This window comes from Catharus ustulatus, chromosome 24 (assembly GCF_009819885.2).
Source record: "Catharus ustulatus isolate bCatUst1 chromosome 24, bCatUst1.pri.v2, whole genome shotgun sequence".
NCBI classification, from domain to species: domain Eukaryota; kingdom Metazoa; phylum Chordata; class Aves; order Passeriformes; family Turdidae; genus Catharus; species Catharus ustulatus.
The window spans coordinates 4,888,015-4,908,239 of NC_046244.1; the positions used below are offsets into that span (position 1 = coordinate 4,888,015).

The 20,225-nt window shown below is 46.6% G+C and overlaps 2 protein-coding genes across 3 annotated transcripts; both read left to right on the plus strand.

The window, feature by feature from the left end:
• The first annotated feature begins 65 nt into the window (after positions 1 to 65).
• On the plus strand, positions 66 to 14,527 carry CEP104 (centrosomal protein 104). Of its 2 annotated transcripts, none has more exons than XM_033079673.1 (22): positions 66 to 131; positions 757 to 920; positions 1,434 to 1,607; positions 1,744 to 1,882; positions 2,465 to 2,530; positions 2,900 to 2,976; positions 3,108 to 3,276; positions 3,532 to 3,690; positions 4,290 to 4,520; positions 4,720 to 4,923; positions 5,426 to 5,593; positions 6,167 to 6,340; positions 6,676 to 6,852; positions 7,758 to 7,964; positions 8,412 to 8,528; positions 8,932 to 8,968; positions 9,047 to 9,128; positions 9,722 to 9,830; positions 10,106 to 10,244; positions 10,900 to 10,967; positions 11,207 to 11,297; positions 12,460 to 14,527. In XM_033079673.1, the coding sequence occupies exons 2-22, from the start codon at positions 808 to 810 to the stop codon at positions 12,591 to 12,593; spliced, it is 2,835 nt and encodes a 944-aa protein (XP_032935564.1). In that variant the 5' UTR covers positions 66 to 131; positions 757 to 807; the 3' UTR covers positions 12,594 to 14,527. The 2 variants fall into 2 exon arrangements, with proteins under 2 accessions (XP_032935564.1, XP_032935565.1); XM_033079674.1 differs by lacking the exon at positions 66 to 131 and adding an exon at positions 402 to 486.
• Positions 14,528 to 15,328: 801 nt separating this feature from the next.
• LRRC47 (leucine rich repeat containing 47) lies at positions 15,329 to 20,123 on the plus strand. The gene is made up of 7 exons (XM_033079301.1): positions 15,329 to 15,979; positions 16,090 to 16,536; positions 17,258 to 17,374; positions 17,644 to 17,759; positions 18,082 to 18,184; positions 18,567 to 18,656; positions 18,835 to 20,123. The coding sequence occupies exons 1-7, from the start codon at positions 15,329 to 15,331 to the stop codon at positions 19,045 to 19,047; spliced, it is 1,737 nt and encodes a 578-aa protein (XP_032935192.1). The 3' UTR covers positions 19,048 to 20,123.
• Positions 20,124 to 20,225: the final 102 nt, after the last annotated feature.

The window sequence follows — 20,225 nt, forward strand, 5'->3', positions numbered from 1 at the left end:
GGTGTCGGTGTCGGTGTCGGTGTCGGGGCCGGGGCCGCCCCGCGCAGGCGCCCCGGGGCGGGCGGGGCGGTCGCGCCTGCGCGGCGGGGCCGCGTTGCCATGAGAGCGGCGATGGGGCCGCGCTGAGCCAGGTGGGGCCGGGCCCGGCGCTTCCCCCGCGCTCCGCTCTCTGCTCTCCGCTCTCCCTCCGCCCCGGGCACCCCCCGAGGTCCCGCCGGGCCCCCGCGGGCTTTGTCCGCTGCCCGTCCTGGCTGAGCCCCCGGACGGTGCGGCCGTGACCCTTCCGGGCCTGCTCCTTCTGCCGGCGAGGGGAGGGAGGGACGGGGCCGGTGTTGATGCCGTAGCACGGCCCAGGGTGGGCAGTGGGCCCGGTGCTTGTGTGCCCAGCAGGAGCCGTGGTGGGTGCGTGGCTTACCCAAAGAGACTGAACTGACCTTGCGCTTTGGTTTTTGTTCGTGTGACTCCAACACACAGAGCATGCTGCAGGTACAGGTGTGGTACAGGTTGCTCCTTTATGTATTTGGAACTCTTAGTTTCGAGGTTCATCTTGGGTTAGCAGGTTTAATTTATTGGCAGACTGCTCTGCAAGTGATCTAAATCCTCGTTTTGCTCAGTGCTGATCAAACCTACACCAAAAGAACATTTATGGTGCCAGTGTTAATTAAAGGGAATGTATATTTGCACTCATTGTCTTCTTGACAGACCACAGACCTCTTGTGACTGTAGTGCCTCAGCGGGTTTTTGTCATCCTTCCAGGGATGAGTTTAAGCTTGAAGGCCGTAGCTGTGACCTACTCAGCTCCCCAGGATGCCACACAAGATTGGTTTCACTGTGGTCAGTTCGTCGGGACACGAGGATGGGTTCAGTGCTCGGGAGCTGATGGTTCATGCGCCGACAGTGAACGGGTGGCGATCGCCCAGGTACTGTGAGGGGATGGTCTTGGAGCACTGAATTTCTGAAGCACCAAGTTTAAAATGAGTGGTATGTTCAGAGAAGTTTACAGTACCCAAAACCAAGCTGATAAAGCAAAAAAAGTTACTTTAATCCCATGGAACCCTCATCCTTGGGGGGAAAAAGCACCTTGGTTAACACCTAAAGGCACTGTATTGTATTTAAATAAAGTCCTGGAAAATGAAAATGGGAACTGTTGTTGTTCTTGGCAGTCTTGGAGTTTGCAACTGCTTTGGCTTAGTATGAAAAATTTATTTGACTCAACACATCTCCTAAACACCTTCATGTGCGGGGCACCTGAACGTATGCATGCAGTAAAGGGAAGGGAAAAGTGTTTCCACCCTACTCTTGGGATTCTTACAATATTTATAATGTTGGCTTTCAATTAATAACTTGAAAGTTCCATAGTTAAATGTTGCTCAAGTTGGAAGTGAAGTCTGCTTTAAAATGATGATTGAATTCAGAAACTGTGTCTCTTTCAGGCTCTGTCAGTACCCCCAGGAAATCATCCTGCAGTTGGTGGAGAGGTGTCGCATCCGAAAGCTGCAGCTGCTCGCTCACCAGTACATGATTGCAAGCAAAATTGAGTTCTACATCAGTGAAAGTCTACCTGAATACTTTGCTCCATATCAGTCAGAGAGGTTTCAGAGACTTGGGTGAGACAAAAAGTTCTGGATCACTTTGGAACAGCACAAATTATTTCAGTTATGAGGGAGTTTTAAACCCGAGGGTCAGAAACCCACCTGTGGTTTGGATGTATCCTCTGCTCATGTGTTATGTTTTCCTTCCCAGTTATGTCCCTCTCTCAGACAATGAGAAGACTGATTTCAGAGCTCGAGAGTTGAAATCTGTGTACATGGATGCAGTTGGCCAGTACCTGAAGCTGATTTTCCATAAAAATTATGCCAATAAATACAACTTGTATGGGCAGGTGAGTTAGAAGTCTTTGCCTGGAAACCTAGGTGACACTTCCTAGTAAAGAGCAGGCACAGAAATCTGCTCCCTTGATTTATAGAAGCAAAAAATGTTGGTTGAAAGCTCCTGTGTTTGTTTTTGTTTGTTTTAAAGCACAAAACACAAATAACAGGTTAGAAGTGAGTTGGGATCAGGTGGATGCTCCTCATCCAGAACAAACAAGTCAAGGGCACATTGTCACTCTTGTTTGTGTTGAGGTTTAGCCCACACAGCAGAGTCTCTGTTGAGGACAAGGAGCTCCCTCTGAGAGCAGCTTTGGGGTCACAAAGCCACTCTGAGAGTTTTGGATCTGTTGTGGCATTAAGTGGAGATGTTGCACAGCCACCATGGTACAGACAAACAAACACCTGCCTCAATTCTGCTGGGACCACCATGGGGTTGTAGATTTGGTGATACAATTTCAGTGGAGCTGGAGGCACATTTAGGACTCAGTGCTTCTCTCTGCTTCCTTATCACCCTCCTGACCACAGGCCCTGGTTTTTGTTCCAAGAAAAGAGGAGTGAGCTTATACATTTCCATTTTCTGTGAATTTCTGCAGGTTGCCCTGGTGGCTGTGAACATTATTGGGGAACCAGCAGACTATGGCAATGACAGCATGAGCAGTGTAAGTTCAGAGCATCCCTGTCCTTTTACTGATGTTCCATTTCTTCAGGTACAGGTTCCTGGTGTAACAGGATGAACCTTTCTTGTGCCAGCACTGTGCTTTAGCAGAACTGTGTTGCATTAATTTACTTTTAATGTTCCCTTGAAGCAAGAAAGTTGAGCCTAATATGGGAATACAAAAACTAAAATATAATTAGTTGGGACATTTTCATTTTCAGTATCTCCAGGTTCTCTTGCTTCAATGTGCCCCAAAACCCAAGTACTCTGTGTTGCAGAGCTTATGTTGGTTGTGGTAAATCAGAAATCTGTCTTGAACACACACCTGATGGTGAATGTGCATTAAGATTTTTTTTTTTCCACCCTTCCAAAGCCTTCCAGAGATAAGCTGATAGATCACTACTTGGGAATTAGATTGGATGACCCTGCGTTGGATGGAACTTACCTTGGGTAAGGATGCTCTTTGCAACACCTCTGCTTGGTGTAAAGTAGTTATTCATCTCTCTGTTTTGTTAATTTTCTGCTAATGAAAAGAGAAGCCTGCCTTACTGTGGCTTACTTTATTCATTTTATGCCTTCAGGAAACATGACTCCATTTCACCTCTGGATGATCTGGCCTTTGACATGTACCAGGACCCAGAAGTGGCTCAGATAATCCGGAGGCTGGATCAGAAGAAGAGGGAAGCTGTGCGTCTCGAGTGCTATGACCACGCCAAGAAGCTCAAACAGGCCATTGCAGACTTGCAGAAGGTGCTTTGGAAGATCTTTTGACACCCAAGTGGAGCAGAGCTCCAGTGGCCCATCAGGGCCTTGCTGTTTGTGTGGAATCATAATGATTTTCAATATATTTCCCAAAAGAATAATTTTAAAGTCAGATAGCTTGATTAATTTGGCTGGAAGTGATGAAACAAGTAGAGTAAGGTGATTCCAAGAAATGCTTAGTAAAGTGAAGTGATTCCAAGGAATGCTCAGTAAGATGATTCCAAGTGTTTGTGCCAATCCTAGGTGGGCGAGCGGCTCGGCCGGTACGAGGTGGAGAAGCGTTACGCGGTAGAGAAGGAGGATTATGACCTTGCCAAGAAAAAGAAGGAGCAGATGGATGAGTACAGGCTGAAGGTGTACCAGCAGCTGGAGCTGCATGACCTCCTGGATGCACAGCTGCTGGTGGGTGCTGTTAGTCCAAACTCAGCAGGCTGTTCTAAATAGAAATGGCAGAGCAACCAAACTTCATTCACAGGTTAATGGAAATTTTGAGATTTACTAAAGTGTTTCAGTTTTGTTTGGATTGTGGATTTCTCCAGCCTCAGACTCTCAGAGTGAACATCCTTAGTTCTCCATAAATTCCATTAAACTGTCTAAAGAAGGGTCTCAAGAAAATGGCATTAGAATCCTGAATGTTTTGCATAATTTCAGGACTACCTGATACAGGTGAATAAGGAACTTTCTCATATTTTGAAGGGGTATAGGATGCTTAGGGTGGTATCAAGGCTAACCATACAGAATCTATGTGATTTTTTTATATACATACAGTTATGTAATGTTCTCAGAACAGGGAGTTTTATAATCTCTCCACACATGCACCTACACAGAATTATTTTCTGACTGTTTCATAAAGCTGCATCCAGTGGGAGCGAGGACACACCTGTGAGCCAGGTTCAGTGTTGACTTGAAATCCCCAGAAACCTGTTGACAGAGTTGTGGTTGTACTGACTGATTTTAGCACATTTTTAGCCTTGCTGTAAAAATCTTCTTCCCTTTCTCAGATCCGAAAGCCACCTGAGTTGCCTATGGGATCTGTGAGTGGAACTGAGAGTCCCCAGAGCTGCCTTCCTGAACCCACAGACCCACCCCAAGGAGAGCCTCAGAGGGCAGAGGCTGTGCTGGAAGAGCAGTTGGTGGATCTTGCTTCTTCTGAGCCTGTTGTTCTCTACCAGTCCCCTCTTTCTTCTGGGACTCAGCCCACGACCTCCAAGGAACCGTTTTCCAAGGAAAATGTGAGTAGCGTTCCCTCTGTTACTGTCAGAGGAAACAATTTTATGTCCAACCTTCCAAATAATGTGGCTATTGTCATGGTTAACTGGGGAGTGATGCTGCTTTGATGTGAGAAAATTCACTGAGGTGTATCCAATTAATGATGAAACCACTTCACATCTGAGTCATTTTCACAACAACAAATTTTATCTTTTCTGCTAGGTTGAATTTTTACCTTATGATGAGAGACCTCTCCCAGCCATCTGCAAGCAGGTGGAGGAAGCTGTTGCCTACCTTGAGCCAGAGGTGACTGAAGAGGACATGGGTGATGCTCCAAGGACTGGCCATACTGGGGAGCCTGAAGCACTCACCGAGAAGGCACTGAGGGAAGCCAGCCCTGTTGTGGAAGTTTTTGGAGAGACTTTGGTAAAAACCAGTAAAACAAACTGAAAAAACCCAGTAAAACAAACCCATGTGTTATTGTGCTCTGTGTTGAGAGGGTTTTTATGTGTTCAGAGCTACTGTTTTGGAATCTGAGCTTAAAATTTGACCTTGGCTCTATAGATGCCTGTTTACAGCATTTCTGCAAATCTGTAGCTTTGATGATCAGTTATATGTGCTGATAAACAGGATCCAGCAGACTGCTTTAGGGTATGGACCCAGAACACCCATAACTGCCAGTGTCTTGTAGGGAGAGAAACCCTCACTGTTCCTGGAAGGGCTCCATGAACCTGACCTGTTAATCCCATTTTACTGATTTCATTTCAAAATATGTGCTTTTAATAAAGCCACATTGCTGTGGGGAACACTTGGGGATTTCACGCTTCAGTTCATATGTTCTTCTGAGGCTGGTTCTCTATATAAATGTTAAATATGTATTGAAATATCTGTGGGGACCTTTTAAGAGATAGACTTGTTCTGTGCTCAGGTTTCAGGAGCATATTCCAGAACTTGGTCATGTCGAGAAGAGGCTTTACTGACTGTGTACAAGAAGCTGATGGAAGTGTCAGTGGACACTCCAAAGGAGGATTTAAGGAACATGCTGAGGGCTGCTGTTTTCCTTGTGAGGAGGGCCATCAAAGACACTGTGTCTTCAGTAAGTTGGGATAGCTTTGATGCTCCAGTGAAGAACTGACAGCCAAAATTGCAGAACCATGGGGTTAGGATACTTTGAACAAATAGTTTATAAATCTACTGTTGAATAAATCCAAAATCAAAACAAAGCCCCTCAAAACTTCCAAAACAACAAACAACAATGTCTGGCATTGAACAGATGGAGAAAACTGCCCTGGGCTGAGCCATGAGCTGAGCCATGAGCTGATGCAGTCAGTGTGCAGTGAGGTTGATCCTTTTTCTTTGTTTAAGCTGAAATACAGCAATGAAGTCACTTCTAATTTCCAGCTCAAGGGACTGCACTTAGCTGAAGGACACTTGGGCATCAAATAAACCTTTAATAAGAAGAAAAGAAGAAAATCATGGTGGTCTTTATGAAACAATTTATGAAGTCTTTCATCCATGACCTAGCAACAGGTTTTCTGGAAGGCAGTTGTCTGAAGTAGCTTCCATTAAGGGTGTAATTCCAGATTAAGACTAAATCTTACTGTATTGTCTGAAAACAGGGGTCTCTGTGTTATTTTTGCTCAGTGTTTCCTTTTTCTTTTTAACTTAGGTTTTTCAGGCTTCCCTGAAACTTCTAAAAATGCTCATTACCCAATATATACCAAAACACAAACTAGGGAAGCTAGAAACTTCTCATTGTGTGGAAAAAACCCTGCCAGCTTTGCTTTCTAGAACAGGAGACTCTTCATCGCGTCTTCGTCTTCAGGCTTCAGCCTTCATCCAGGTGGGTGTTTCCCTTCAAATTAGGGAGCTCATAGGTGAGGGTGGACTGTGATACTAGGGTTGGCTGTTGTGAAGTGTTACAGCTTAGCACAGAATCTTACCACAATTTATCACAGAATAGCTGGGATTGGAAGGGCCCTCTGGAGATCATCCAGTCCAACTCCTCTGCCAAATCAGGGTGAGCTGGAGCAGTCTGGGGGTACCTGCTGCTGTTGTAGCTGTGAATTTTGTGTTCTTTGCTGCAGGTGACTTACAGAGATGAGAAAACTGCTTTGCAGACAGGTAATTTTCCTTCTCTACCATCTGTGTGCTCACTGACTCTGTGTGTGTTTCTAGGAAATGGCACTATGCCCTGAAGTAAAGCCTCTCCAGATTATTCCAGTCCACCTGGTTAAAACATTAAAACCAAACTGCCCAACACACCTGGCAATAAGTCATGTGGAATTGGTGGAATCTCTCTTGGGAGCCATGGGGACTGAAAACTCTGGGTTTTCCATCAGCAATGTCATGAAGGTAAGAGGTCAAGGTTACAGCACATGGAGGATTTTCTGATGGATTTCTGGGGGCCTGCCTGGCTTTTTTGGAGTGCTTGAGAATTTCTGAAGAGGTGTATTCCCCTGATCAACAGTGCTGGTAATTTTAGACCAGGTTGAACAGGGCTTGGAGCAACCTGGCCTAATAGGAAGTGTCTCTGCCCATGGTATGGGGTGGAATGAGATGAGCTTTAAAATCCCTTTCAACCCAAACCATTCTGGGATTCTTTGAAACAAGATGTTAATATCTGGGGAAAAGAACCAATGGGTTAAAAAGTATCTGCAAAAACCTGTCTTGTAGGCAGATTTCTCCTGCTGTAGGAGAGTCTTAGACTAATAAACCATTCACTAAAAATGTGAGAAAAGAGAGACATAACTGTTGGATCCCAGAAACCTGTTTTTTTTGAGCTTTTTGTGCTTTCTGGCACTGACCCTCTGGAGAGCACTGCTTTTGACTTGAGGCCTTGGAGAAGGCTTCCAAATTTAAGTCATGGATTAAAGTCATGGGTGTGTAGTTAAATAAAAGTGTGATTTCACATGGTGAAGAGTTTTAAATTTGAGGTTTTGATAATACAGTAATAGGTAAGGGACAAGGTGGAGTATTTTGGTTGGTGTCTTTTTCAGTGTTCATCTTCCTTCCTCATGATTTCAGGCAGCAGTTTCTGGTTGGACAGTTAATGCTGCACTGAGGGTCACAGGAGTTTAGTTTTTGGGTTAAAAGTATAAATAATACAGGTGTTAATTCTCTATTGGACTGTTCAGCTTTAAGAGACCTTGTAGCACCTGGGTTCAGCTCCATTTTGCTCACTTCTAGCTGGTAGCTAGGAGTGTTGCTGAACTCTCTATTTTAGATAAAATTTATAACTTTTTTATAATCCTTTGCAGTTTGCCACAGGAGCTCTGGAGCACAGGGCTCAGGAGGTGCGAGAGGTGGTGCTGAGGATCATCTTTGCCATGTACAGGGAGCACAGGGCAGCTGTGCTGGAATTTCTCCCTCCCGACGACGCCGGCGCCCGCAAGACCGTGCGCTACAAAACACTCTTTGAGGGGTTTGCCAAAATCGATGGGAAATCTTCTGGAACTGAACTGAGGGTAGGTAATGAGAGGCAGAATGTACAGGGCCACTTCAGAATGGGTTTTGGTGTCCTGGTTTCATGGCTGGATTGGGCACTGCACAGCAGAGTGTCCTCAGGTGTGTGGTTAGTGTTCCTTAGCGTGGAAAGCTGAGTGTGTTCCCTATACTCACTCTTGGAATAAAGCCAGCAAGGAATAGTGAGATGGACAAGCAGTTTGGAAAATGAAGAAATGTTTTTTTCTGCTGTCAATCCTTGGGAACAGTAAGGCTGTGTTCCTTTCAGGTAGTGCAGAGGAATTTGGGAAGAGTGATTTGTCACTGTATCATACCCATCACTTTACCAAGCAGGACATTTCCTGTCCTGCATCAACCATGAGTTCTGTGCTGATGTGTTTTGCAATCTCTTGTGTGTGAGGGATGGTTCCAAAGCTTTTGGACCTGACACAGTATTTATTTCCTGCCAGACACAGAAAAAAGCAGCAACAGAAGTAGAGAAGCAGACAGAGGAAGAAATGAAAGTTGTAAAAGACCACCCAGCAGCTCTAAAGTTAGAGTTACAAGCAGAGGTTGAAGATGAAAAGGTGAGCATATTCATCTTAAGACTGTTTTAATCCTTTATTGCTTGGATATAATGGACTTAGATAATGAACATTGACTGGTGCTGTCTCATTAAAGAGAGTGAGAAACTCCAGACACATCCTGGGTGACTTCTCTCCTCAGCAGTCCAGCTTAAAATCTAGGGTGTTGTTTTTCCTAACATGGCATAAAATTTGGATTCTTTATTATAATACAACAATATAATAATACCTTTATAATATAAAATATACCTTAATACAAAAGATTTGCTATAGAACCAGAAGCACAAATGTTGTAATGCATTGGCTCTGCTTCTAAATTTTAAAATTCCAGAGAGAAATCAGACTATAGTGTGTTCCCTTTCTCTCTGGAAGGCAAATTTCTGAGTTAAGTTTCTTTATTCGATAGGAGAAAGAATCTGATTTCGAGAAGACAAAGAATCAAGGTAGGTAGTGTCAAATGAGAGTTAAGAAATGTAGATTAATTAAAATGTGATCTTGGTTTAATAGTTCTCTCTTTCCAGGTTTCAAGGTACTCGAAAGCCCTCAGTCTACAGCAGCAAAGATTCAGGAGGAACTTTCCTCTGTTGCAAATTACCTGGATAAGTAAGTGAGATGAGCCTCTAATCACCTTAAACCCTTGGTGTCACCTGTGAGCTCCTAACAGTGATAATGTTTTTCCAGTAGATCAAAGCTAATGCCTTTGGCACTGAAACAATAAAGACTAAAATCTCTTCTAACAGATCTGGAATTATCACCAGGCACTCCTAGGTGCTTTTTCTTTAAGTTCTTGGATAGTGTGACTTTGTACTTTTTTTTTTTTTTGACTATTTGCTTGTGGGATAAGAAATAGCCATGGTTTAATGTTCAGCTGCCAGTGGGAAATAAGGGAAAAATGTGGTGTGGTTTTGTAGGGGGAGGGCATAGAAGAAGCACTTGGAAATTCTGGAGCCAGGAAAGCCAGTTTTGGTGAGCTGCTCTCAGAACTTCCATGAAATTAATCATTCTATAAGAAAAAATGCTCTGTAGTTATATTTACCCTAAATTGCAACCCATCCTAAGCCCCATCCTAAGCTCAGCTCTACACAGGGAAAAGAAACTCTTCAAGTTATTGGCTGTTTTGAGAACAGCTTGAAACAGAAGGAGCAGGGCTCATCCATTTCTCTCTGATGTCACTGATGTTTGTATTTTTTTCCCAGCTTGTGTATTTTTTGTGGTGAAAGGAATGAGTCCTTCACAGAGGAAGGCTTGGATCTGCATTACTGGAAGTACTGCCCCATGTTAACCCGATGTGAGCACTGCAAACAGGTCAGAATGAACTTCCCAGAGCTGCTAAGGCATGGACTGTTGTTATTCTGGTTTAGAGGCACTGCAAGATATTTAACACATGGGCAGGGGAATTCTGAACACACCCATGTAATTTGGATAGTGCTTTTGGGAAAGAGCAGCATTAGAAAATGAGTTAATAAGTGTACTGAAATTGAATTTTCCGTTTGTCATTTTGGAAGGTGAGACTAAGCTGATGGGTTTTTTTTGATGCCATTCCTATTTGCTCAGCACAAACCATGCTGGCTGTGTTGCAGATGCTGGAGATTGCCAGCCTGACAGAACACCTGCTGACTGACTGTGACAACAAGGACAGCTTTGGGAAGTGCCCACGCTGCAGAGAGGCCGTGCCCAGGGAAGAGCTGCCCAGACACATCAAGAGCAAGATTTGCAATCGTGAGTAGCTCCAGACTGGAAGGTGGAACATCAGAGCTTCAGGCTTTCAAACACCAGGGATCCTTGGCTGCTTGTGTTTCAGACTTAGGGATCTAAGTAAATCCTCAGGAGGGAAAAGGTTTGGGATAAATGCCTGAGTTTTCTAATGTGTGTGAGGAGGGTGAGTGAAAAGACTGGAAAGTCTCTTCCATATCCCTGTAGATTTAAGCACTATCCCAGCACAGAAAGCACATGGACCTGTTGGAATGAATTCAGAGGAGGCACCAAGGTGGTCGGAGAAATGGATCACCTCTGCTATTGGGAAAGGCTGAGAGAATTGGGATTATCTGGAGAAAAAGAGGCTTTGGGGTGACCTAGTTGTGGTCTTTCTGTAGAGGCTGAAGGGGCTACAAGAAAGATGGAGAGAGGCCTGGAGTGACAGGACAGGGGGGAACTGGATTGTCTTTGAAGTTCCTTCCAATCCAGTGGTTTTGGATTCTGAGATTGCTTTTTGTATTGTCAAACACAGGACTTCTTTGGGAGCAGTTAATGGTGATGGGGCAGGAGCTAGGTTAGACATAGGGTAGTTATATGTTACTTGCTATGCAAATTCTCTTCTTGTGTCTGAAATTAGCCTCTCTTTGCAATTCTTACATTATTTTTCAAACAATTTCAGCTGCCAAACCAGAAAGTGTGGCAAACCACTGTCCTTTGTGCCATGAGAACTTTCCCCCTGGAGAAGAGGTGAGGCCACTCTTCACACTGGGCAGATGTTGTTATGGGTTGTTTTAATGTGATAAACCTTTCAAGATCTATTAAAATAATGGGAATATTAGTTTCTATTTCATAGCAAGGAGCTCATACTTTGAAAAAGCAGATTAAAGTGCTGTTGATATGAAGTCTGTACACAATTATTCTTTTGCCCATGTGACATTGGCTGATTTTGCTGGAGTTGTAATATCACTTGTTTGTAATTACTTCAGGCCTGGAGATCTCACCTGATGGACAAAGATGGATGTAAAATGAACCAGCGGAGGGCATCCCCCATGAGCAAAACAGTTGTGATGCAGCCTGGTAAGACATTAATTAGTGATAACAATGTTTATGCTTTTTACTGTGTTGCCTTTGCTTAAGGAAAGTGTTTGATCCCCAAGAGCTGGGTCTGGCAACTTGTGGTTTGCATTTGGGTGAGCTAAGTGATAGATCTTGTGCTGGAGCAGTGTGCTTGGGGAGCAAATTCCCAAAATCATGCAGAAGCAATCATGTTGAGAGGAGGACATGAGCTCAGCTGGTGGGGAAGACTGACATATGTTAAGTTGATCAGTTCAGGGTTTTTTTCTGCAGAACAGGATGACCATGAATAGAACAATCAGCTGAACAGAGTTCTGGAAAGCTCCTGAATGCTGACACAGGGAGCCAGAGCCTGAGCTAGCTTTTAGTGTCCAATCAAAGGTTGCTAATCTGATCCTAATTACAGGGTGAACTGAACAGTGGGTGCTGTGCACTGCTTTTCATTTCCAGTCCAGACTCAGGAACCTGACAGATTTATCATTGTGCAGCTTTTTCACCATGAAAGAGACATTGATGATGTCAGGATTTTTTTTTTAGCACTTGCCTTTAGGAAGAACATGGAAAATCCTTTTATTTCCAGAACACAGAAGTTAAACAAACTGCCTGCAGCACCAGTAACATCCAAACCTTTCCTCCTTCAGACTCTTTGGAGTTTTTAAGTCAGCTGTGTGTTCAGAGTCACCTGCTCTGAGTTGTGCTCTCTCATACCTGCAGGTCACAATTCCAGATTCCTGGAAGGAGCTGTGGAGTTGCCCATTCCAGCTGACCTAAGTGAATCATAGGGGTTAAACTCAGCACTTTCTAGTGTTAGGCTGGATCCACAGTCCTGTCTCTGTGTCCTCAGCTTTGCTGTTTGTACTGGTTAATGAGATGCCAGTCATTTGTTGGTTGTTGCTGCTTAGAATTTGGCAACAGGAGCAAATCCTGGCTGGATAAGCTCTGATTCCAGAGTTCTTTCCTAGAGATAGGAGAGGAGCCCTGACTGTTCAGTCTGGCCACTGCTGGTGTGGAACGTGCTGAGGCTCAGTGCCTGCCAGCTTCTGGTTGCTTCAGTCATTCATACTTAACAGATCTTGGGAATCCAAACCATGGATTAATTCACTCCTGGGACTAGATGGGTATCTAGTATATCTTGTAATAACGATCTCTGTTTTTCTCTTTGCAGCCAAAGTAGGTGGCCACTATTTAAGGAAAGCAGGTCCTTCAGGAACAAAGTTTCAACTTCCTTCAGTAGAAAGCAAGATCAGAACCCGAGTGGGCCCAAATAAAAACACTGGCAAAACATACTCAAAGCGATGACAGGACAAGTATTTCTTCCTTTGTCTGGGTAACTGGGCAGATGGCTGTTCAGAGCTATTTAATAATTGTGGGCCATTTGTATCATCATTTGTGTGGGCTGTTTTTAGCCTTGAGCAGTGCCTGGTGTGATCCCCACGGCGTTGCTGTCACTGCAGCACCAGGCTTTGCTCCTAGGAATGCTCATGTTGGAAATAACAAATGTTCTGGGACAGAAACATTATTTTGACAGATAACTGTGCTCTCCTTTCCAATCCCATGTCTGTAATTTAATAGGTTCAAGCATTAATTATATCAGGGGAGAGAAATCTCTTCCCTGGGTCCCCCAAGGTGCTCGAGGAACAGGAGCCACAGGTGAGGGAAGCCTGGATTTGTGTGTGTATGTCAGATTTAGGGATCTAAAGGCAGCAGAGCTGTACCCAAGGCACTGCTCAATCCCAGGAATTAGCACCAAATGGGAAAGCCAGAGGGCTGGTTGGATGTTTTCCTGTGTTGTGCCACTGTGCAGGAGGTGACAGGACATTGTGGCCTCTGTCACTGTGCACCAAGTGCCTTATGAGCCCACTTGGCAGGAGGGTTAAACTGAACCCTCCAAGTCTGTATCCCCAAGAAATGGCCCCTTACAGCAACAAAAAAATAATCTTGGTTGGGCCCTGAAGAGCTTGAATTAGTAAATGTAGATCTTTTTGCCTGCTTTAGTGCACTTTCAGCTCGAATACTGAGCTTCTTTAGTTAGATATTGATTAAAATAACCAGCCACAGACTGGAGCACATCTTTAACAGCTTCAGAGAGACAAAGTCTGTAAAGACCCAAGGCATGAAGCTTTGTACCAAAGCAGCAATTCTTACATCTCTACCTGTAACGTTCCAGCTGTTACTTTCCAGTGTGGAATTGGTACTGTGGGCACAGGAATGAGTGATATGATAGCTGAGGGGAATTTTGGGGGTTTTTGCTCCCATGGAGTGACTTTGTGTATACAGAGCTGATTTTGTAATACGGTTTTTCTAGTTTGCCTGCAGCCTGCCTACCAGCTTATGGGTTTTCCAGGTAGATCCCTGTGCTTGGATTTCAAAAATCTTTGCATAAATTGTTTCTCTAACTCTTCCAAATACATATCTCAATAATTACACACATATTAGAAAGGGATATATAGGTATTTTTATTTTCCCTTTAGTAACATGGGTTCCTATTTGAGAGCCTAATTCTGTATGCTGAATAAATAATAAATAACCATTGATCTTAGAGGTGTAAGGATGAAAACTACTCAATGGTACAATAAAAAAATAACTTAGCAGTGGTAAAATGGCAATTTTTTAGAATGTGAAAGGACCTGTTTGGAGTACAGTAGTACCACCAGTGTCATGTTTACAGGTGGATTTACTAGGGTTGCTCCTTAATTAACAACCTGGGTTTGCTGCAGTGGCAAAAGAAACACTATAGTGAAAAACACTGTGAGGTTTGGTGCTGTGCTACCAAGTCTTGAGCAAAATATTCCAGAGAAAATCAATTGCACGGTTGCAGTTCTGAGCAGCGATAGAAGGTCTGCAAAGTGTTGGTCTGGAACCTGGATTTGGCAACAATGGGGCCTCAGGAGGAAAGCAAGGAAGGAGTGTGGTCCTGAGCTCAGGGCTGGTTTCTGTGGGATCTCTGTCCATTTGAACTGTGCCTGAGTGTCAGCTGAGGTGTCTTCATGTGTCACTGCAGAGGTGGTTCCAGAGCAGCCCCTGTCCATGTGCACAGGAGTTGATCTGATCCCAAAAGACCTCTTGGAGTTCCACTACCCCAAGAGAGCAATTTATAGTGGTTGCATGTTTCTAAGTGCTGGATGAACAAATCAGATATTGAAATCTGGGAGATTTTATCAAGAAAAAGAGTCACTTGTGTTAAATGTCAGTTATTTTTATTGCACATATTTAATAAATTACTTTAGCCAGTCTGGAGGGTATGTCTGCATTTTCCACCTGCTACAAAGGAAATTGGTCCAGGGTGGGGTGAGGCTGTGGTTCCTGCAGCACCTGTGAGTGCTACACCTGTGTGAGCCCTGGACCAGTGTGCTGTGTGTGTGTGAGCTGTATTTATGTGTGAGCCCTGCCTGTGTCACTGGAGCCAGTGTGTGCTGAAGCTCTGTGAGCTGTATTTATGTGTGAGCCCTGCCTGTGTCACTGGTACCAGTGTGTGCTGTAGCTCTGTGAGCTGTACATGTGAGTGTTGTAACCGGACCTGTGTGAGTTGTATTTGTGTGAGCTGTGCCTGTGTGAACTGTGTGTGCTGTACCTGGATCTCTGCGGCAGCGCTGGGGCAGACCCGCGGTGAAAGGACACAGCAACACGACCCCTCTTGCAAGCAGCAAGAAAGAGCAATTTATTGAAAAAGCCATGACCTTTATGTAAAGAAGATCGTGGAAAAACAAAGTAGAAAAGATTCATTGGTCGAAGAAGGCAACAGCTCTTTGAAAACATGCTTCTGTGGAAAATATCACGTCTGTCACGTACCCAGCAGGTGTTTAAGCGTTGTTATTAGTTCTTGTCCTTGGGCAGCTTGAGAACAAGGCTGCTTTCCTGGTTCCCAGCCCTAACGCCATCACTGCCTCCCGGAGCAGCGCTCAGCCCCATCCCGGCGGCACCGCGCTGTGATTTTTTAGAGCTCCCGCCGCGGGTCCAGCGGGAACCTCCCCGAGGGCGGGCCCGGGCCCCTCCCGGGGCGGTGCTTGGGCGGCTCCGGGCGGGCTCCGGGCGCGATGGCGGCGGCGGCGGGGCCGTGGCCGGAGCTGGAGGCGGCGTTGCGGGAGCGGCGGCGGGAGCTGTCGCTGGCGGGCGCGGCCGTGGCCGAGCGGGTGGCGGCGGGCGGCGGGCGGCTGCCGGAGGCGCTGCTGGCGCTGCCGCTGCTGCAGTCGCTGGAGCTGAGCGGCTGCGCGGCGCTGCGGGAGCTCGGCCCGGGCGTGGCGGCCGCGCTGCCCGCGCTGCACACGCTGGTGCTGAGCCGCAACGCGCTGGGCCCGGCCGGGCTGGGCGCGGGGCTGGGCGGGCCCCTGCCCGCGCTCCGCCTGCTCGACCTGTCCGGCAACGGGCTGGAGGCGCTGCCCGCCGCGCTCGGCGGCACCGGGGACGGCAGCGGGGACGGCTCGGGGGACGCGGGCCCGGCCTTCCCGCAGCTGCGCAGCCTCAACCTGAGCGCGAACCGGCTGCGGGAGCTGGGCCCGGGGCTCGCCCGCGCCGCGCCGCAGCTGCAGGAGCTGCTGCTGTCCGGGAACCGGCTGCGGGCGCTGCCCGGAGGGCTCCTGCCCCCGGCCGGGCCCCCCGCGCCCTTCCCGCTGCTCAGCCGGCTGGACGCGGCCGACAACGAGGTGGCCGAGCTGGGCGCGGACATCGCGGCGCTGCCGGCGCTCAAGGTGGGACTGGATCCCGGCCCGGCCCAGAGCTCGGCCCGGAGCTCAGCCCGGCCCGGAGCACAGCCCGGAGCCCGGTCCAGCCCTGACCGCCCCGTCTCTGTCCCCCGCAGAGCCTGGACGTGGCCAACAACCAGCTGCGGGAGCTGCCCGCCGCGCTGGCCGACTGCCCCCGCCTCAAGGAGGCCAACTTCAGGGGCAACCAGCTGAGGGACAAGCGGCTGGAGAAGATGGTCAATGGGTGCCAGACGAAGGCAATTCTGGAGTACCTGCGAGCCGGGGGCCGTGGGAAGGGCAAGGGCGACAGTGCCAGAGAGGAGGTCAGGAAAAAGAAGAGGGAGAAGCAGCAGAAGAAGGACAGTGGGGACGGGGAGCAGGATGATGTGGAAGAGGTGAGCAAGCTGCTGGTGAAGGTTCTGCACGTCTCTGAGAACCCAGCGCCTTTGGTGGTCAAAGTGAGCCCAGGTGTCAAAGATGTTCGAGCCTTCATCGTGTGCTGTGTGCTGAAAGGAGTGAACTTAAAGCCGGGAAATGCTCTCAAGAGGTTCCTGACCATGCAGGTAACAGCTGCAGCCTCCTGGTACTCATTTGGAATGGGAATATTGCTGGTGGAGTTGGAAATAAACTGTTCTAGGCCCCTTCCAGCAGATGAGTTTGTGAAACTTAAGGTGAACTCCTCGCCCAGCAGTTTGAGGTACAGGGTGAGTGGTCCCTGACAGCAGCACATGCCCAGTCACTCCAAAATCAGCAGAACTGGTTTTTGGGAGGGGCCCATCAGAGCTCAGGTATTGCCATGAGGGCAATGGATGCACTCACATTTGTGTTGTGACTGTAACAGCAACTTGTTAGTGCTGTGGAACCTGTTAAAAGGTAAAAATAACCCTGTGTCAATGTGTAGAGATCTCTGTATTGGCTCCAGCTTCCCTGACCTGTGTTAGAACCATGTTACACACCCAGCTTTGTGACTGAGGTATCTGCCCACAGACCTGTCCCTGGGCCTGCTGCTCGCCTGTCCCTTAGGTGGCAGGTGGAGCTGCTTTCAGGTTACAAGACTTGAGTATTTGGGATTGCTTGGTTTTCCTGTAGAGAAACGTGTCACATGTTGTCAGGCTTTGCTATCTTTGCATTTGTGCTGTAATAGAGATAGAGGTGAAGGGAAGGGCTCTGTTTCACTCCCCTGGCTGGTAGTGCTGCTAACATTAAATATAGAAGAATCTGCACATAGGAGGGATAATCACAGTGGTTTTTTGATCCATTTCCACGGCATCCTTTATGTTTCAGACCAAGCTGCATGAGGACATCTGTGAGAAGCGCACAGTGGCCACCATTGCCACCCATGACTTGCAGCTGGTCAAAGCTCCTCTGACGTATAGTGTTCAGCCTCCTGATGAGCTCAAGGTAGGGCTTAAGGGTACTTTCTTACCCATAAAATCTAGAAAACAAACTCCAGGAACTTACCTTTAGAGGTTGTACTGATGTCACTAGTGACTGAGCCTGTTTTTCGAGTGGGTGTTAAGCAGTCCATGTGAAATGGAAAGTATTTCCATGCTGAAAAGGGCATGACAACATGCAGGAATATTGTTTAATTATTGACTTGCTTACAGGGAAGTGTTGTAACCCTGGTGTTGGAATAAAATTGAATTCAAATGTTTTCCTGTGTGGTGCAGATCATGCCCCTGGGTCGGAAGGAGATCAAGGCAAAGGACCTTCTGCGCCAGCTGCAGCTGGAGGCTGAGGAGCAGCGGAAGCAGAAGAAGCGTCAGAACGTCTCTGGGCTGCACAAGTCAGTGCCTTGTTGTGGTTTTCCCACTTAAATTTAGGTGACTGCACTGGGGATGTGACAGATTTGTTCAGAACAGCAGATAGAAGGGAAGCAGAGAGGATTGAAGGGTGTGTGGTGCATGTGCTGTGAGCTGAGGGAATCAGAGATGAGGTTAACTTGCTATAGTAGCAGATGGACTGTAAAGCAGCACGTGGCCCTGCCCTGTGCTGTTCACTGCTCCTGCAGAGATCACACACTAGTTCCTTTCTGTCACTATTTCCTGCCATTGTGTCCAGCTGCTTTCTCAGTCGCTCCCTTCTTGTTGCTTTGTTTCTCGTGGCAGGTACCTGCAGCTGCTGGATGGCAAAGACAACTACCCGTGCCTGGTGGATGCTGAAGGTGCTGTGATTTCCTTCCCACCAATAACCAACAGTGAGAAAACAAAGGTACTTCCCATTCATGGAAATACATTAATAATTAAGCAGTGTTTCTTTCTAACTCAGACATACAGTTCTGTGAAACTTTTGCTTGTAGTCCAAGTATGAACTCTTACAGCCTGCATCATATAGGCTGCACTGTCACACTGAGAGGATCTGGAATTACAGATTTGGAAATTATTACCTTTGGAAATCTGTTCCAAAGCACCAGCCTGCCTGTGCAAATGCTTTGTTGAAGGGCAAGAATACGGTTTTTGACTTGTAAAGAACAGCAAAGCTTTGTCCCTGATTAAAGTGAGTGAAAGCCTTCAGCTCTGTGTACTGGGATGTATCCAGGGGGCTGTGGGGTAAGCTGCTCTGAGTCCTGACTTCATCTCTGAAACTCTTACAGATTAGAAAAGAGACACGGGACCTGTTTCTGGAAGTGACAAGTGATACCAGTTTACAGATCTGCAAAGATGTGATGGACACCCTTATCCTGGTAGGGAGTTCAGGAAAATATCCTTCTGTTCTTGGGGGGGCTCCTGCCAAATGTGTCATTGCTCACGTGCATTGAGAACAACACAGAAGCTGATTTGTATTTTAGTAGTATTGTTACTCCCTGTCATTCATTCTCTGCCACAGAATTGATGATGTTGTCTGTATTTCGCTTTTAACAGAAAATTGCAGAGCTGAACAGATCTACCTTGGAGAACAAGGAAGGCTCTGGTTCAGATATGGAATTGGATGCTCCCTGTGGACCAGGGAATTTGAACCTGCCCTTGGTGGTGGAGCAGGTGCGAGTGGCGGACACGGATGGGAACTTGAAAGTACTTTATCCTTCAAAAACTGACCTGGCCACAGTTTCCTCTCTGCTGACTGTGATCCGTTAGCAGCTGCCTGAGCTGGGAGAGGATTCCATTTCCTTTTTTCAGTTTTTTTCCACATTTTCAACAACACAACTGGTGCACAGTGAGATGGATTGGGTTTTTAAAGACAAGATGCAGAGTATCCTGCTGGGAAGGCAATGGCTTCAGAGTTTGATGAGCAAGGAGAATTTCATCCTTCACAGAGATCTTCAGTGTTTGGCCTGGGCAGAAAGAGCAGCATCTTCAAACATGGACTGGAGGCAGAGGAGGTGTTGGATGTCAGAATGCAGTAGAGAAAATCATTAGGATGTTTAAAGCAAGCACAGTCACATTTTTCTGCAAGATCACTTTTTCCTTCCGGTGTTTCATCTGGATCATTATTTTGGCAGAAGAAAAATGCAGTAATTGGCAGGAACTGAGGTCCTCTGCTGGGTACAACCTGGAGTCAGAATGCCGAAGCACTTTGCTGACATCTCGTTCTGCAGAATTTTATTTTTATCTGGAGTAACTGTGGATGTTTAGTTGCTGTCAGAAGCATTTAATTGCTGTCAGAACTTGAGGGATGCATTTTAAAGTGACGGTTTCTGTGTTCAGGCATGAGCACACCTTCCATTTTTAAGGGGTTTGTTGAGTCAGCTGCAGGGTTTGTGTGTCCCACTGCATTTCAGGGCCATCCTCTGTGGGAATTGTAGTGACCTTTGTGCCCAGAGAGTTACTGTGATTTAGTACTGGCTTTGTTCTTGCTGAGGAGGTTCAGGTTCATTCAGAGCTGCCTCCAACTGAACTCCCTGTCCCCAGAGCCAGAATACAAGCACTGGTGCCTAGAGTGACCCTCCTGGAGCCCCACCCACATATTTTTATGTTCCAAACTACAGGTAGTTGGAGCAGTTCTCATTTGGCAGTCTGTGGGTGACCTGTATGTGTGGGTGAGCATTGGTGTGAACTCACACCTTTCTCTAAGCCAGGGTGACACCCAAATTGACTCTCTTCTGGTAAAAATGATGTCTCAGACCTCTAACTGAACTGCTGCTATGTCAGATACATCCCCATGTTGGGATTTGCACATGGAATGGAAAAATAAAACAGCTTTTGCAGCCCTGCCACTGTCCCTTGTTTTGGCATTGGTGGGTGTTCAGTTGTGTCACTTAGAAACTTCCCAAAGCAAAAATGGGAATTATACATTCCCCAGCTGCTTGTAGCCA

Excerpts from the sequence above, each read along its gene's own strand:
- LRRC47 (XM_033079301.1), top strand. The coding sequence starts at position 15,329 with ATGGCGGCGGCGGCGGGGCCGTGGCCGGAGCTGGAGGCGGCGTTGCGG. Across the intron at positions 16,537-17,257 it reads AGAGGTTCCTGACCATGCAG|ACCAAGCTGCATGAGGACAT; the intron begins GTAACAGCTGCA and ends TTTATGTTTCAG. Across the intron at positions 18,657-18,834 it reads TGATGGACACCCTTATCCTG|AAAATTGCAGAGCTGAACAG; the intron begins GTAGGGAGTTCA and ends CGCTTTTAACAG.
- CEP104 (XM_033079673.1), top strand. The coding sequence starts at position 808 with ATGCCACACAAGATTGGTTTCACTGTGGTCAGTTCGTCGGGACACGAG. Across the intron at positions 4,521-4,719 it reads AACCGTTTTCCAAGGAAAAT|GTTGAATTTTTACCTTATGA; the intron begins GTGAGTAGCGTT and ends CTTTTCTGCTAG. Across the intron at positions 11,298-12,459 it reads AACAGTTGTGATGCAGCCTG|CCAAAGTAGGTGGCCACTAT; the intron begins GTAAGACATTAA and ends TTCTCTTTGCAG.